We start from the raw sequence: 16,888 nt of genomic DNA, 5'->3' as shown, positions 1-16,888 counted from the left end.
TTATTAAAGTTTATCCAGACTTTTAACTTCTCACTGGATTACTATTGCCTACCCTTCTGGCTTTTATTATGTCCATCTCCTTTTCAAAGTGCTGATACTGATGATATTTCCTCGTATGCTGTGCTCTCTGTGTTAGCTTTCTATAGGTGTTTTAGTTGTCTTTATCCCTCATAGGTGTCTTAGCTGTCTTTATCTCTCATTGAGTTGAATTCAAGTTTCTGTTATTCTAAGGCCTTTCACAGCTCTTTCTGTTCCTGCTCATTATTTTATTTCTTACTGAATTTTACCATCCACTCTGTCTGCTTCCCATGTACTTGCATTTGTTCCTTTCCTCATAGGTACTATGTGCTTTCAGAGTTAATGTTTAAAGCCACAAACCTATCTGTGCATAAAGTTTCTCAAAAGAAATTATGCTAGTAACATTATAGGTGAGGTAATTGTGGTCCAAAGGTAAACACTTTCTGTAACATGGATGTTGAGACCAAGATTTGAACACAGGAGCATGTAGTTCTGCCACTTTGTTGGTTCTCTTCTGTTCTTTTTTTAACCATGCCTGTTGGTTACGTCTTGTTTTGCGAGCTCTTTGGTAAAGGTAATGTGTGCTGTGATACAAGCTTGGGAAAAGTAGTTCAGATTTGACTGGAATCTCTTGGTACCGTAATAATAAAAAGTATTTTTCCCTCTGTTGTTCTAAATGCAGCAAGGCAAGAAAATGACAGAGATTGCTTCCAAGGAAAATTTGGAGCAAGTTATTTATTGCTGAGTAACATACTTGTATCAGGTATAGTTTATAGTGGGGGAAAAAAAGACTGGGAGTGCCTTGAAAGAACATTGATTGCTAATGTTCGAACTACTGTAAGAGATGATTTAATGCTTTGGAAACAAATCTGTTCCCCTCTTTTACTTTTTTTTTTTTTGAGTTGGTTAATTTATTGCCCTATATTCTCTTCGTCTTGCTTAGTTAGGACGGGATGATTAGATGTTGGCTGTGTTTGATCAGTGGAGGATTTTCTAATCTTGGGATATGGAGCCTTCCTCAAGGATAAAACCTGTAGGTAACTTATGTTTTTTCCTTGTGCCTGTGTGGTGGAGATAGAGGAGGGATATAGTCATATGGCTTTTTATGGGGCTTTTGGGTTGTTGCCAGTTGGTATAGATTGAGCAGTCAGTACATGTGTGACTGTAGTCTGTGCTTTAGCTGCAGCTGATATAGGAAAAAAATGGTTGTGGATGGATCAAATACTCTTGCACTGAGCAGAGAAAGATGAGTGATGTGGGTTTGTAAATCTAGTCTCTCATTTTGCTGGGAGTGGTTCTGCTGCTGCAGTTACATAAGGCCTTCACTGATTTCAGAGAGGTTTTGTTCAAGTAAGGACTTAAGAGTGGAGCCTTGAGTTGCTGCTTCCTGAAAGCAGCTTTTGTATCAGTTCATTACCTGCTGGGTGACTCGTGACCTTGCTTGAGTTTATATTAAAATTGTGATGTTGGTGATGTGTATGTTTGTCCTTTAATGACTGAATTTACGTGAAATACAGCTCCCCCCAGACACAAGCGGCCTTAGAAAAGGGACACATTCCTCTAACAAGTTCTGTTCTCTGAGCCGAGAGCGAGGTGCGCGTAAGACACAACAATGAATGTGTAGTGTATTTCGGTTCTTGGGGGACACTTGGAAATATTTTTTGGCATAATCTCTTAAATTTTGTTTCCTTTCAACAGGACTAGAAGAATAAAGAGAAGATTGATTGATGAGAACTGTAAGAAAGCATGCAGCAGTTTGGAATGGATTGATTTATGATACATCTAATATGTGAGAGCTACATATTGTGTCGCTATTGTCCAGCTGCTCCTGGAAGACTTTAGCTGACTTCATTGCAGCCCAACAGATAGATCTTCATCACTAATAGAACATAAACAAGTGTGATGCTGAAATGAGATGAGGCTCCGAAATGGAACTGTGACCACCGTGTTAGTTTTCATCACTACTTTCCTCAGTTTGTCCTGGTATACTGCATGGCAAAATGGGAAAGGTAAGTAAAAAGCTCCGAAACCAAATTAACCTTCACAGGGCTGCATGGCTGTGTGCTGCTGCTGTATGGTAGCAATCTGTAAATTGCTCGTTGACCAGCTCTGCTACAGAAGGTACTGCCTTGGTGAGGAATAAACACCTGCTAGTAGGTCCAGGAAAATCAACTTGAAGTGATCCTGATTTAAAAAGAAAAAAAAAATGTACCTGAAGAAAAACAAATGCTGCTGTTGGAGGAATGGGTTGGTCAAGACTGAATAGTTGTGGTTTAGTTTTTTTTCCTGGTTTATGGTTGTTGGAAAACCATATGTTTGTTTTTGATTCGTGGTTTATTTATTTATTTACCCATGTAACATATGGCCAATGGACCCGACTAGAGAATGTTATTTTTGGTGCTGCTTTCTGTCTTCCCTGATGATTTAGTGATGGCAGTGGCAAACTGCCAGTCAACACCATTGAAAGACTTTTCTTGCTGTCTTTGAATGAAATTGAAAATACTTTCTGTCAGAGTATCATATAAGAAATGAGCAAATTGACCAAGTAATGGGAAATGCATCTATTATAACCACATAAACAATTTTCTAAAATAATTAAGTAACTATTGTGTGTAGTAGACTTTCACCTTTTTATATGTCTTTGATCTTACTGCACTCCATGTGAACACTGAAAAATTCGTTTTTCCTGAGGGTTGTGACTGTTTACTGAAAGTAGGGTAATTTGGTTTTGTCCTTCAGTAAAGCAAATAAACTTGTTCAGCAATGTTTTCTAGAAGAAGAAAGGATTGTTCTTTTATTTTATAAACATCTGATCTCTTGAAAAATAGTAGACTATGTTCTTCAAAGACCAAGTAATTTTAAAACTAATTTTGTCTTCAGTGATTGTTTGTTCTTATTATTCTGCTGAGAATATTATCTTCAGTTGAGCCTCAGGTCCAGGAAGAGGAAGCTGAGGCTTTCCATGAATACTGTCTGTTGTAGCATAGCCAACTAATAGCCCTTATTTAAGTATAAAAGAAGCAGATAAGTTCTGTGTCATATTGAATATTTTTTCCCATTGGGCATTTGTGGGAGAAGCAGATGCCTTGTGGTGTGATTCTGCTGTAGCAGTTGGTTGGTAGGCTACCCTTCTGAATGCAAGCAGCAGGAAAAAATCTCAGCTTCTCAAGATTGTGGTAATATATAGATCTTTTAATTGGACAGCAGAAGTGTAGACGTGCCAAAGACAGACAAGAAAAGGGTATCTGAATAGCACTGTAAGTAGTATTTTCTTCATTTTGACTAATAGCAAATTCAGTAGTTACATTTTTATTAATTTCTTGCTGAAGAACCTCATAAGAATTTTGCTTTCACTTCAGCAAAGATAAATATCTATGAAACTCTTTGTCATGTTTTTTTTTCTTTCTTACCTGATACATGATTTACATGTCTCGGTCTCTTTTGTCAAGCGTAACACAAGGAAAAGTCTCTGTTAAAAGAAATCAACAAAAATCTGCTATTTGGGGCTTTTGTTAGTCAGACTGCTCTTCTTTATACCTTTTTTTCCATCTGAATGCTCAGAATCAATACTTCCTTAGTGTTGGTATAAAATTTCTGCATTTATCTTCTTCAAATTTTGCTGCTGAGGATTAAGATGGTAATTTGTTAAATAAAAATCAGTGTAATGATATATCAGTAATGTGTTAATTAGTCATAAATCACAGTTACAAAACTAAAGTCTAAATCACCTGTGCTTAAGGTGTTGCTTCAAGAGAAGTTTATACATAGAATGTTATTTTTTAAATTTTGCATAGGTTATCCAAAATCAAAACAGATTGGAGTTAATTTAGTACCACATTTTCAATCAACGCAGCAGTGGAAAAGATTCGGAAACTGATGATAAATATTTGCTAAGGTTTTTTGTCCAGCTTGATGTAATTTTATGCTTATTTAGTAAGCCTTGTGGGATGGTATTTTAATTGATAATGTTTTCATTACAAGTTTTTTGAGCGGCTCAGTTTGAAGAAAACAGTGCTTGCTGTTCCCATTCGCTGAAGGGCTGTTGGGCGTCGCATACTTTGATTATCATATTTTGTTATTCATTACATTTATATTGCATTTAGATTCCTGTATGTTTAAATCTTCGGATAGCAAAGTAAATCTACAGTAGGAAAGAAAATACTATTTACACTTTTTGAAAGAAAAAACAAACCCCCTCAAATTGCTCAGTGATAACTGAAACAAATTTTGTTTTTTAAAGCAGAAGCATAGTGCTTCTTTCCAACAACCCTAATCCAGTCTTCAAGTGATTAATTTTAATTTAGAAACTAAGATCTTGGATAATTATCACCTAACATGCAGAATCATTTGTAGAATACCAATTAAGACTGGGATTATATGATATTTTTGTAGATCATATCTTCCCCTAGTAAATATACCTAGTTTTAGTCTATACAGAATAGGATTTAGACACTTCAAAGTGATACAGACTTTGGTACTGCTTTAAAGTGCAAAAATTTGTCTCTGCAGAACAATGCTTTGCAAACTTCAAGGATATGCTGAAAAATTGTCAGGAGCTGACGGAAATACTCTGTCTGAAGTGCCATTGCTGGAAGCAGCATGGCTTTAGCTTACCCTATGGTCTGATTATGTAAATAACATTTCGCAAGACAGACACAATGGCCAATTATATGTTTTGATTTTAAAGGTAACTGTGTTTGAAGAAGGTTGACTGAAATATCTGTGGTCCTTTGAGAGAGTCTTCAAAATTAGCCCAAGATCTTTGTCACTTTCTGGACCTCATGCAGTGTATAGTAGCACTGGAGCTGTAAGGAAGCCGTACAAGCCCTCAATACACATGGGAAAGACCTCTTGTGAGGGATTCTTGAACAACAGTTTCTAGGGCCTCTTTCTAGGGTTAAAAGCGTGCTATGGTTAGCATAAGTTAAGTAGATGTTGGAAATCAAAATTACGAAATGCTGATTACTGTGATGCACAGAAGGACCACTTTTAAAGGATCTGCAGTCACTTCACATTCACAGTTAGTTCAGTGTAAGATGTCCTTGAATTCTTCCTAAGACTGAGCTCTTATGCAAGGAATAACTTAATACCATCTCTTTTGACTGAATCGTGCTTTCTGGGACTACTGACCTGCTCAGGGTCACAGGTCTTCACCACCTCCTTTGTGAGTTCTAGAAGAGTGTGGTGTATTTTATCCTAAAGGCACTGCTTTTAAGATCTAACCATTACAGATCAGTGCTGTGTACCTATTACGCCGCTCACAAAAATGACATCAAAGCTATGTAGAGAGTGTAGTCTTGATACTTTTTAACGTGACTATTGGTTTGAGTACACAGTGTTCCAGGAAGAGCACTGTGCTCCATGATGCTCAAGAACCTCCTCTTCTTGCATCAACAAACTTCCTAATCCTAATTCAGTGTGGAAATTTGGAAGGAAAGTAAATAATTTCACTGAATTAGGGCAAGCATAGTAGGATGAAATTCAAGTATTTTTTCATTTAAAGTATGCAAGTTTTGTTCTTGGCCAAAGATGGTTGTTGGCAGTGTCTTACATGACTTTTAGAAGGCATTTGGCTACTTGAAGTGTGAGAACAAGTGTGGAATATATATTGTGAAAATCTGCTGCAATTTAGCCCTTCAGGATTGGCTGAACTATGTCATTTTTGTAGCACTCTGAAACCAGTGGTGTATTTCATCATTCTTCTTTAAAGATGGAGAATTAGTTGGAAAAGCTTCTGGATTTCAGTTCATCCAAGAGTGTTGTCATAACTGTAGAATTTTCTGACTGTATGAGGATGGGTTATTTTGGTATGCTGATATAAATTCACATGTGAAGACCTCTGAGAGAACTTTTGAGATATTTAGCTTGCTTCCTAATTTGCTAAATATTCTCATACTTAAATAATGAAGGTTGGAGCTACTGTTTCTTTTTAAGCATGATGTCTTCTCTCATTTGGAGAGAAAATAGCCTGGAATTTATAATAAAACTGTTGTCTTCTCTCTACTCTGGCTGTTTTCATAAAATTAGAATTACCATGTTGTTTCTCAGCCACAATAATCATAAGCGTTCAAAAACATCTAAACTTAGCAACAAGGATAAGAAAACCTAACTGAGAGGAACCTGACAAAAAGCCTCAGCCAATGGTGGAAAATTTTGATGTAAGAACCAAAAATATTTATTCCCAGAGGAAGAAGAGTCCTATAGAAAGAACCATAGAGGAAACAAGACAAGGAGGACAGAATCTCTCTTCCTCTTCCTTCCCCTCCCCCCCACCTCTTTCTCTCCCTCTGTTTTTCCCCCTTTGGCAGTGGTTATGCAATATTCTCTTGTAAAAAAAGGTGAGAAATCTGAGAGATGCATGTTAGTATTTTGCAACCATAACCCACCTTAGTTTATACTTTGATCCCAAGAGAAGCTGTTATTCGAGTGAATGCTGCTACAGCCTTCTGGCTGCATGTTCTGATTTTCAGAGTTATGTGCTGATTTCCCACTGATGTGAGTTAAGACAAACCAACCAAAAAAGTTCAATGGACTACAAACTGGGAAGGGTGAAGGCAGGGGAAGGGAAGGGAAGGGAAGGGATGGGCTGGTATGCTAAAGTAGAAAGTGTTTTAACAATTTATGCCAATTTGGAGAAGAGAGGTCTCTTTCATTTCTGTTAAATAGAAGGGAAATGTTGGTTTTCCTTGGAAAGTCTGTTGCAGATCTTACAGGAGCTGAAATTAAAGGAAATAAGAGGGTTTTTTTCTTTTTAACACCAACACATGAATGTTACTCTGGCCTTTATCTAAAATACACTTCAAGCTTGTTTTCAACAACAGATTGGCCTATAACTTAAAAAAAGGAATTGAATTTCATTAAACCTGGAATGTAGGTTTGGAATGGTTACTGAGAGTCCTTTGGAGGTGGTGAACACCCTGTCCCATTTGAATCAAGCAGAAGAGGTATATATATTGCCGCTCAGGTGGGCAGTGTTTAGGTCTGAAGTATCTTTTTGTCTGTCTTATGCCTGTTGCACCAGAACTCCTCTGGCACCAGTGATTTTTGGAGAGCTGCGGTGAAAAGGATTGCTACCAAAGGGGCTTTTGCAGCAATGCCTTCTTCCTTGATTTTTTTTTTTTTTTTGGTAACCTGCTATCCAGGTTAGGCGAATAGTGTATGGGATTATAAAACTTGGTTGCTCTCAGAGCATTTAACGTCATCTGGCTCAGCCAACATCTTGAGGTGCTGCTCTGATTACGGCCCAGTTGTTAGAATTGGGGAAAGGCCATACTTTTGCTCAGTGTGGCTTCTCCTAATACTTCTTTATACTGAATCTTCTATGCTTGCATGACTCCTATAAAATCCTCCCATCCCGAGACTATCATATGATTAATTTAGCCAAGCCAGGAAATACAGTTGCATCTGCCACAGCTGCTCATATCCTACTGTAAGAGATGTATTTTACAAATGTACAATGGATTGTAAGCCAGTAACTGTCTTCCTAGAGTAGTTAAAATAGATATATGGTCTCATTTTAATAGTGAGCAAGAGTGGCTTTGCAGTAATCTGTTGTATTTTTGGTGGTGGTTGATATTTCCCTTAGTGAATCTGGGTGGTGAGAGGGAGATAATTCTTATTGGATTTCAAACAGCACCATGATGGGAGGAGAAGTAAAGGTACACAAAGAGGTTCAAGTTTAAAATAAATTAGGCAAATTGGAGACTTAGTCAGGAAGGGGGGTGAATAGAGGGTTGAAGGTAGGGGAAAATGCTGCAGTCAAAACATGGGACGCAGTAAAGAAGAAGAAAATCAATTGTATACATAAAGAATGGGGAAGAAATTTGATGTTAGGATGATAGTTAGAAATGAAAGTTTACTGTAAATCCCGTGCTAAGTGTACTTATCACATTATTGCAGAAAACAGAAGAAATTGTACAAAAAAAGGGGTGTAAGGAAATAAGTATAAAGTCTACTGCTCCAGCAAGGCACAGAAAGTCTTCTTTCTGCTCTGCTTTGTACTGTGTCTGCTTCTGTATGGTGCATGGCAAAGAAAATAGATTCATTAGATGGGATTCAAAGAAGCAACAAGTGATCAGAGATTCAGAAAGCCTACCCTGTAAGGGAAGGATCAGTGCCCTGACATTCCTTAGCTTAAAAGAAAGGTGTGAGAAGAGAGAGAGAGCGCTTATTCTGAAATACTCTAAAAGTTCTTGCCAAGAAGGTCTTGCCAAAGTTAAAAAAAAGGACATCATCAATTGTTTGTGGCCATAGTGAATAACAGGATATAAGGGACTGAAATTGAAAGGGAGAACAAGGTTAGGTAGTGGAAACAGTTTTTGTAATGGCAAGTATAGTTACATACTGGAGTAGATTATTGGGGAGGTGTCAGTGGTGAAGAATTTCCATGTAGGCATTTTCAAAAATAAGTTAAACTGGCAATGACAAGTAAAAGACACTGATACCATAATTGGTACCAGAGACTGGGGCTAGCACAAAAAGAGTGAGTTACACTGGTCTTTAAAATCAATGTGATGCTTCCAAAATAAGTCTTAGCTAGAAAAGACCTATGGCTGGCAAGAATACTCTAACTTGAACTAGTGATCGTGCTGAAATTAGTTTTGAGTGGGGGGCTGGACTACATGACCCCCAGAAGTTCCTTATAACCTAATGTAGTTATTCTTGACCTTTGCCGGGCTTATCTCTTCTAGTGCCAAAAGCAACGTGACAGTGTATTTCATTGCTTAATAATATTGATGTTTGCATGAGATATGTGAGAGTTGGCCGCTATTATAATAAAACTTGATCCCTTAAAATACATAAAATGCATGCTTGTATTTTAGCAGAATCCCTTATCTGTTTATTGTTAATCTCTTATTGTTATTAACAGTAAACAGCCAATTCTATAACTAGGAACCATGGACACACCGTGTCAGAAAAATCTCAAAAAGTGACTTATTTTTATTTTCTAGTATGATTTTGTATTTTTTTCTTTTATTTTTCTTCACTAACACAGTTCGGAGTAGTATCTTATTCAGTAACCTTATTCCTGCTGTGTAATTATGACTTTATTTGCTGCCTGAATAACAAAAAAGCCTTTTTCATTATTGATACAATTTTTAGGATTAGAGTCCTGTAAGTTGCTTCTTTTTAAGATGAGACACTGGTAAGTCTATAATTTAGTTTTGTTTATAATGCACTATGGTTTGTGTTCCTGAACATGGCAGAAAGTGAAGAGAAAGCAGTTTCCTTGCTCACAGTGCAAGGCTTTATTCCAGCTAGTCTGTACCTTAAAAGCAATTACTCTACAGTATTGTAGAGCTGTGCTTCCAGCTGCTTTTCTGGTTGTCTCCTCAGCTTTCATCAGCTTTCTGTCTATTCCTGTGGATACTTCCCACAGATGTGCCACCCATCTATCTGACTGTAAACAACAGAAACCCTATTCCTGCTTGTGACAGTATATAATTTTTCTGTGTAATGCTCAAAAAGAATTTAAAAGTTTTCTATGCTTATCAAGCACAAATATTGCTGTTGTAGCCTGCAGATACATCATGGTCTTTCATGTCAATGCCAAGAACATTTAAAGTTTCCTCAAACAGTTCGGAGATGGGCTGAACTAAATCTTTTTTCCATTACAAATTACCAGTGAAGTACTTGTGCCAATAAACAGCCCTCATACTCAGTTGCACAGCCCCTAGAGACAAACTGTAGAGGTACCACTAGAGAGAGATTTGAATAAAACAAATGTGATGGGATTACATTTGACTTACAAGGTTGTTGTTAATTTGCAACAATATGTGAGCATGATGAAGCTTTGATCCTGAGTTTCTTGCAAGGAGGACAAGTTAGAAAGAATATGTTCTCAGAAACAGAGCTTGTTCAAGACAGTTGTCAAGGCACAACAAGGCACAAAGAAACAAGGAACATCAGCAACCTCAGCCCACTAATGTGTGGAAATAATAACCGGACTTCAAAAATGGCTTGAATTTTTGTGCCCAAGCTAATAAAAATTTCCAAAAGTTTCAGCACTTAAAATAGTGTTGTTAAATGGTGAGGTTGTAGCACTCTTCTTACCAGTTATCTTTTGCTAGATGAATTTTCTTCTAATGTATGAAAATGTTAAGCATTTGGCTGTGAATCAACCATTACTAATCTCTATTTAGTTTAGGAAGCTGGCTTTGCTTACTGTAGTTTGTGACTTGTATGTGTACATTTGTTTCTAAAAGGAAGGATAGGAATAGTTTGAAGTAAGAGCATCTTAATTTGTATGCACAGAAACTCACTGACTTATTGACAATTCTGTGGTAGAAACAAATCATGTTAAAGTGTTCGGAAGCTTTCAGGTTGTCAGAAGTGGTTGCTTTTTCTGTGTGCTACTGTGTTCTAGTTTCCTGTGTACTTTGTTTCCTGGCCACATTGGACTGTAACTTACTTATAAGGAGAATATCCAGCGTCTTAACCCTCAAAATCTGAACCCTGAACGTTCAAGAGTATGTGAGCATATTAATGTGATGATTTTTGGAGAAGGTTTGGGATACACACACCTGTTTTTTTTCTGGACATGACTTCTTTTTCTTTGTGGAAATCTTGCCTGGGCAGAAATCCTCCAGATGCAGAGCCTGCAGCCCCGGATGGGTGGATGCTGCTACACAGGCATCCTGTTGTTGACCAAATTACTGCATTACCAGAAATTCCAATTGTGTATGCACAGATTGTTTAAGTGTGCACAGTAAATGACACCTTTGGGAAATTTTCTGTAGGTGTGTATTTGTGCTAAGTAGTTGCTGAGAGATTGTACAATAGTCTGTGTGCTTTTGGGATGTCTGAGAGGGGTCAGTCACTCAGTTACTGCACAATTGGTTGGCATATTTGCTGTAAGTCGCATTCTGGAGGATGTGTAGAGGTGTGTGTGTTGTTTGTCTGGAAGTGTCAGGGTTAAATATTTTTGCTTTGCACAAAGGCTGTTTGCACTCTCTTGATCAGAGAGGCTCTAGACAGAAATAGGGGAGACCTTTCTGAAATTCACGTGTAGACATGTGATGGTAGAATAACTGTTTTCTCCTAGGTAGAGATAACCTTTTTAGGTCAGGGCTCATTTTCCCTTGTTCTCCTCTTCCACCCTGCTTTACTGAGAAGGCAGTTGGACACAATAAGTGTGCAATTTCATGTTATACAAAGACACTGAAAAAGAGACTAATGCTTTACCCTGTATTTGTTGTATGTTGCTTTAAAACTAACTGTATTTAACTTAGTTTGATGAAAGTTTAGAACTTGGAATAAGCAGTAACCGAATGGAAGACTTCTCTCTTTCTCTTGTATTTTTGGGGATCCAGAGATGAGTTGAATTGGGTTTTTTGGTATTTTAGCAATGTGTAGATTGCAGTGATCCAAGATTTGAATTGGGTGAAGTTGAGAATTTGTTTTTAGGCGGGAAAAAAAAATGATGCAAGGATATTTACAATATGTTCATGTATGCAGTAGCAATGTCTTTAAGTTGGTTCCCTGTGCAGTCATAATGATAAACCAGTGGCTTGGATAATGAATGTAGGATGGCTGTGGTTAAATTCTTTCAAAGTTGAAAGGTCACTGCAGCTTCTTTTGCATTAAAACATGCAGCTGTATACTCTCTTTCCTTCTGTCACTCCTTCATAATACTTTTTCAGTCTGTCCTTCTGGATTTGTTCAAATGTACCATGGAATACAAATTAACCTTTATTAGCACTTGCAATTTGTGGAATACAAATTAACATTGTGTTCCTCTGAGTTTGGAGGAAACAGACTGTTAGGACCAGAGCCTCTGCTTGGTCCCACGAAGGTGTACCCTTCCCACCCCACAGTTTTGGCTCTCACTATGTGCACAAAGATACCAGCGTGCCAGGTGAGAGAGCTGGTTTATTTAAAACTCAAGACATAAGTTATATGTCTTAGTTTTGGATTGTTCGTGATACTGCTGGTTTAATCCTCCTTCAGAGTGTAGAACAAACTGCTTGTGTTTGTGTTTGTCGGTGTATTTTTGTACTTGGTCCTTTTTTAAATTAGTGGAGAATAGCCCTCTGGGCCTCGCAAGAATCTGTGCTTCAGCTTTTTTCTTTTATCTTTATCGGGTGTTAAGCATGTTACTGTTTGTCCATGTTGCTGTGATTGTTAAATTTGCCATAGAAGAAAAAGGCATTCATGGCTACTTCACTGTGTTTTTATTGAAACATTATAGATGCATTTTTCAAATGGAAATTAAATGCAGGAGACTGGTATATTAAAAGGAGTGTTACCATTTGTGGTATTTAGGTGGAACTGTAGAGTTGGTGGCTGATGCAGTTGACTCTACCCTTCATTCTCAAAACATTCATCATCATGGCTAGGCTTCGTGAACAAAGATTTGGGAAGCGCTCTACCCACATTTGCTACAAGCGCACTGGTGGCTAAATAGGCCAATACGAGATAGACAAGTCCGGTTGCAAAAGGCACAGCGGAAAGACTCCTTAAGTGGTATCAGCAAGACACGATTCTTTCTACGTTGTCTTTTCTCCTCAAGGGTGATCCTGCGTGCTTTCTCAAAAGAAGCAGCAGCATTATAGATAGTGTGTCTCCAGACCTCCCGATTGGAGGCCAGAGTAGACCAGTGATGCTGATCAATATGGCCAAGGCTGAGATGTTGTTTCAGGGAGTCCTTGTATCTTCTCTTCGGGGCTCCTCTCTTGTGGCAGCCAGTGGCAAGTTCACCATAGAGCACGATCTTAGGGAGGCGGTGGTCCTTCATCCTTGAGACGTGCCCTGCCCAACGCAGCTGTGTTCTCAGCAACATGGCCTCAATACTCGTAACTGCTGCCTGTTCTAGAACAGACGTATTAGTCACATAATCTGACCAGTGGATGTTTAGAATTGTGCGGAGACAGCGTTGATGGAAGCGTTCTAGGAGACGCAGGTGGTGGCGGTAGATGACCCATGATTCGGATCCATATAAAAGAGTAGACAGCACTATGGCTCTGTAAACACTGATCTTTGTACTTTTCTTCAGGTGTTTATTTTGCCAAACTCTTTTATGGAGTTTTCCGAAGGCACTATATGCCTTTGCTAACCTGTTGTCTATCTCTCTGTCAATCTTACCATCTGAGGAGATGAGGCTACCTAGGTAATTAAACTGCTGGACTGATTTGAGCTCTCATTGGCCGATGGTGATATGGGGATGATGGAAGACTTCCTGAGGTGCAGGTTGATAGAAAACTTCTGTCTTCTTTAAGCTGACTTCCAGCTCAAAGAGCTCAGCAGCATCTGCAAAGCAGGATGTTAAACGCTGCAGAGCTGCTTCTGTGTGTGCGACGAGGATGTCGTCGTCAGCATAAAGCAGCTCCCAGACAAGATGGTTTAAGGTCTTAGTGTGGGCCTTCAGTCGCCTTAGGTTGAATAGGCTTCCATCAGTATGATATCGAATGTAGAATGAAGAGTAGTGTAATGGAAAAATAATTGAAAATATGTAATTAACACAGTGACTTGGGAAATTTAAATGAAAGTAATAATTTTCTGCACTGAGTATTTTGTAGACACTGTTCTTGTCACCAAAAATATTTAAAATGTTACCTTCTTTTACCTTGTGACACATTCCAATGGCCTTAGTCGAGTCTAACTAGAAGCTGATATTGTCTTGTCTAACCTCATGAAAACATGTTAGTTGCTGTTTCTGGACAGTTCTTTTCTTGTTTATGAGTTCTTTTGCCATAATTGAAATTCTGATCTGTTAGAGTTTATTATTTGTTCCAGCATTTGCATATGACAAACATGTCATATTGTCTGGTTTTCCTCCCTTGATCTTTTTTTAACACTAGTCGCTATAGGAGGCACTGACTGGCTTTGGTTGCAGCTGTATAGCTTACGTTGTGTTTTGTTAGCAATGCAGTTGACTGGTGCAACGAGAGCTGGACAAGGGAAAAAAGTAAGTTGATTTCAGATCAGTTAGTCATTTCAATTTTCTTATGTGTTGTATGTCATGAATACAAGGAATAATATGAGTAACCTTTGACTAAAATTTCATCTCCTGTATTTTAAAATACAGTTATAACTGTATAACAGCTATAACTATAGCTGATATGGAGGCATCAGATAAGTAGAAGATAAAAAGTGTAGAATGCAGGTTCAATTAATCATAGAATCACAGAATGGTTTGGGTTGGAAGGGACCTTAAAGACCATCTAGTTCCAGCCCCCTACCATGGACAGGGGACACCTTCCACTAGACCAGGTTGCTCAAGGCCCCATCCAGCCTGGCCTTGAACATTTCCCAGGATGGGGCATCCACAGTTTCTCCAAGCAACCTGTTCCCAGTGCCTTGCCACCCTCACAGTAAAAAATTTCTAACTTACATCTAATCTAAACCCATCTTTTCTCAGTTTGAAGCCATTCCCCCTTACCCTGTCCCTTTGTGCACTTGTAGGAACTCCCTCCTCAGCTCTCTTCTCAGCCCCCTTTAGGTACTAGAATGTGCTATAAGGTCTCCCTTTCAGGCTGAACAATCCCAGCTCTCTCAGCCTAGGATCTGGGAGCCAAAGGAGAGGTCTCCAGCCCTGTGATCATCTTTGTGGCCTCCTCTGGACTTGCTCCAACAGGTCCACATACTGCTTATACTGTGGCCCCAGAGCTGGATGCAGCACTCCAGGTGGGGTCTCCTGAGAGGAGAGGAAGAGAATCACCTTCCTTGACCTGCTGATCATGCTGCTTTTGATGCAGCCCAGGATACAGTTGGCTTTGGGGACTGCAAGTGTGCATTGCTGGGTTATGTTGAGCTTCTTGTCAACCAGCACCTGCAAGCCCTTTTCCCCAGGGCTGCTCTCAATCCACCCAGCCTCTACTTGTGCTTGGGATTGCCCCGACCCTGATGCAGGACCTTGCATTTGGTCTTGTTGAACTTCATGAGGTTCACCCAGGCCCACCTCTGAAGCCTGTCCAGGTCCCTCTGGATGGCATCTCTTCCCTCCAGCATGTTGACTACACCACACAGCCTGGTGCCATTGGCAAACTTGCTCAGAGTGCACTCATTTCACTGACCACATCACCGACAAAGATGTTAGAAAGTGCTGGTCCCAGCACTGACCCCTGAGGAACACCATTTGTCGCTGGTCTCCACTTGGACATCGAGCTGTTGGTTGCAACTCTGAGTGCAACCATTTAGCCAGTTCCTTATCCACAGAGCGGTCCATCTGTCAAATCCATGTCTCTGCTGTTTGGAGATAAGGATGTTGTGCAGGACAGTGTCAAATGTTTTGCACAAGTCTGACTATTTGCAAGATGTGAGTGACAGGATTAGGGGTAGCTTGAACGATTACCGAATTGGTAATTTTATGGAAACTTCTTTTCTCCTTCAAATCCTTTTTCCAGTTTTAACTTATGAAGTCAGTAACAAGGAGGATCAAAGACCTCACTTTCATGAATTCTGTTGCAGCAGAGTAACAGAATTTATGTGTTAGTAAATGGAATTAGAAGTTCAGTAGGTTATAAAAAGGTGGTATGCAGAGAAATATTTATCTTAAAAAAAAACCAACCAACAAACCAAAAAACCACCCCAAAAAACCAACCCACCACAAAAGAACTCCCTAGGCATTTGAAACCACTGGATAGCATTAATATTTTAATATCTTAATATAGGTATATGTGCTTGTTTGTAGAAAGCAGCTGAAAGTGTTGACTGATATCTGAGGAGAAACATATGATGTCACGGATGACTTGTATCAAACTGACTGTAAGGAGCTGAATTACCTAAAGGGTAATTGCATTTGTTTACATTGTCAGCAAATCTCTAAGTATTTCAGGTGAAGGGGTTGTTTCTTGTTCTCTTTTAACAGATGTGAAAGAACTGTGTTTTACCAAGATTAGCTTTTGTAATTATTTTAAAGTTGAAATTATGATACCCTACAGAGATGCTGATTATAAAGCCACATGTTGCTGGGATCAGCATAAGTGGTTATGACTTCTTTGATTTGTCTTGTCAGAAATTAGTGTAATTAATTATTATGTGGGTTTTAGAAGATATTCTTGTTTATTGGTAGCAATAAAGTGTATATATATACACCCATATAAACTAAATGATGGAAGCAAATGTAAATGGATGCAAAATGTATGCTTAATAGACATGTTTCTGCAGAAATGTAGAATGGATTGTTTTATTTTAATGTGTTAAACAATGCAATGGAAATGCTTTCTTTTAGCCAATGTGCTTTAGTCTTTCGGTGTTGCCAAGAACGCAGGCTAGATACTGACCTGTCCTGTATCTTAAAAGTGTGTTTTAGTGCTATGATTGTAATGTTTCCTTAAACTGGAACTTTGTGCTTGCTTGAGCAGTATAGAATTATAGCCTTGCTTTTTGACTGGCGGTGAATTTGAAAAAAATAACCATGACATAATGATCTTTGTAAAACCTGTTCCCATAAATTGTGTTCCTGTTTTTGAGGTAATACTGTGATGTTGAAGGTTTCCTAGTTTCTTTTATACTGTTGTACACTTTAAGTCCTTGTGCAAGATGTGTAAGAAATGTCCAAGTGGAAGGTTTTAGTAACAGTTATTTGAAGGTAATTTTTTTTCATTGTAAAGTGTTAATATCCAGGTTACGTGAATTCAGTGCTTTGTGTACTTAGCTGAGCTTTTCTTTTATTAATTTCTTTAATTGAACTCTTTGTACAATTAATGTCTACAACAGAAGTTGCAGTAATTTTTGTTGTACCGCTTTGCTTTTTTGTAAATAGAATCTATGAAGCTTTTATTTATTCCTCAGTGTTTCTGTTCGGGGCTAGAGATGTGTTAAATGCTGATTGCTTATTGTGGGACTGATTTAGGCTATGATTTCAGTGACCTTTTTATATCACTTTCCCTTTAAAGAAGAAATGCCAACAGAGGTGACAGTGCTTCTT

The 16,888-nt window shown here is 38.5% G+C and overlaps 1 protein-coding gene across 1 annotated transcript in view; it reads left to right on the top strand.

Annotated features, from left to right (window-relative positions):
• Positions 1-16,888, top strand: part of MGAT4A (alpha-1,3-mannosyl-glycoprotein 4-beta-N-acetylglucosaminyltransferase A) — a 78,636-nt gene that overhangs the window by 2,370 nt on the left and 59,378 nt on the right. The window contains exon 2 of the mRNA XM_027674879.1: positions 1,717-2,027. Coding sequence (XP_027530680.1) covers positions 1,934-2,027 — 94 coding nt within the window. The 5' untranslated portion in view covers positions 1,717-1,933. The remainder of the gene's footprint in view (positions 1-1,716; positions 2,028-16,888) is intronic.

The sequence above is a fragment of the Neopelma chrysocephalum genome, unplaced genomic scaffold, assembly GCF_003984885.1.
Source record: "Neopelma chrysocephalum unplaced genomic scaffold, ASM398488v2 Primary Assembly neopelma1_25, whole genome shotgun sequence".
Taxonomy (NCBI): Eukaryota; Metazoa; Chordata; class Aves; order Passeriformes; family Pipridae; genus Neopelma; species Neopelma chrysocephalum.
This window is presented reverse-complemented; position numbering and strand designations above follow the sequence as displayed.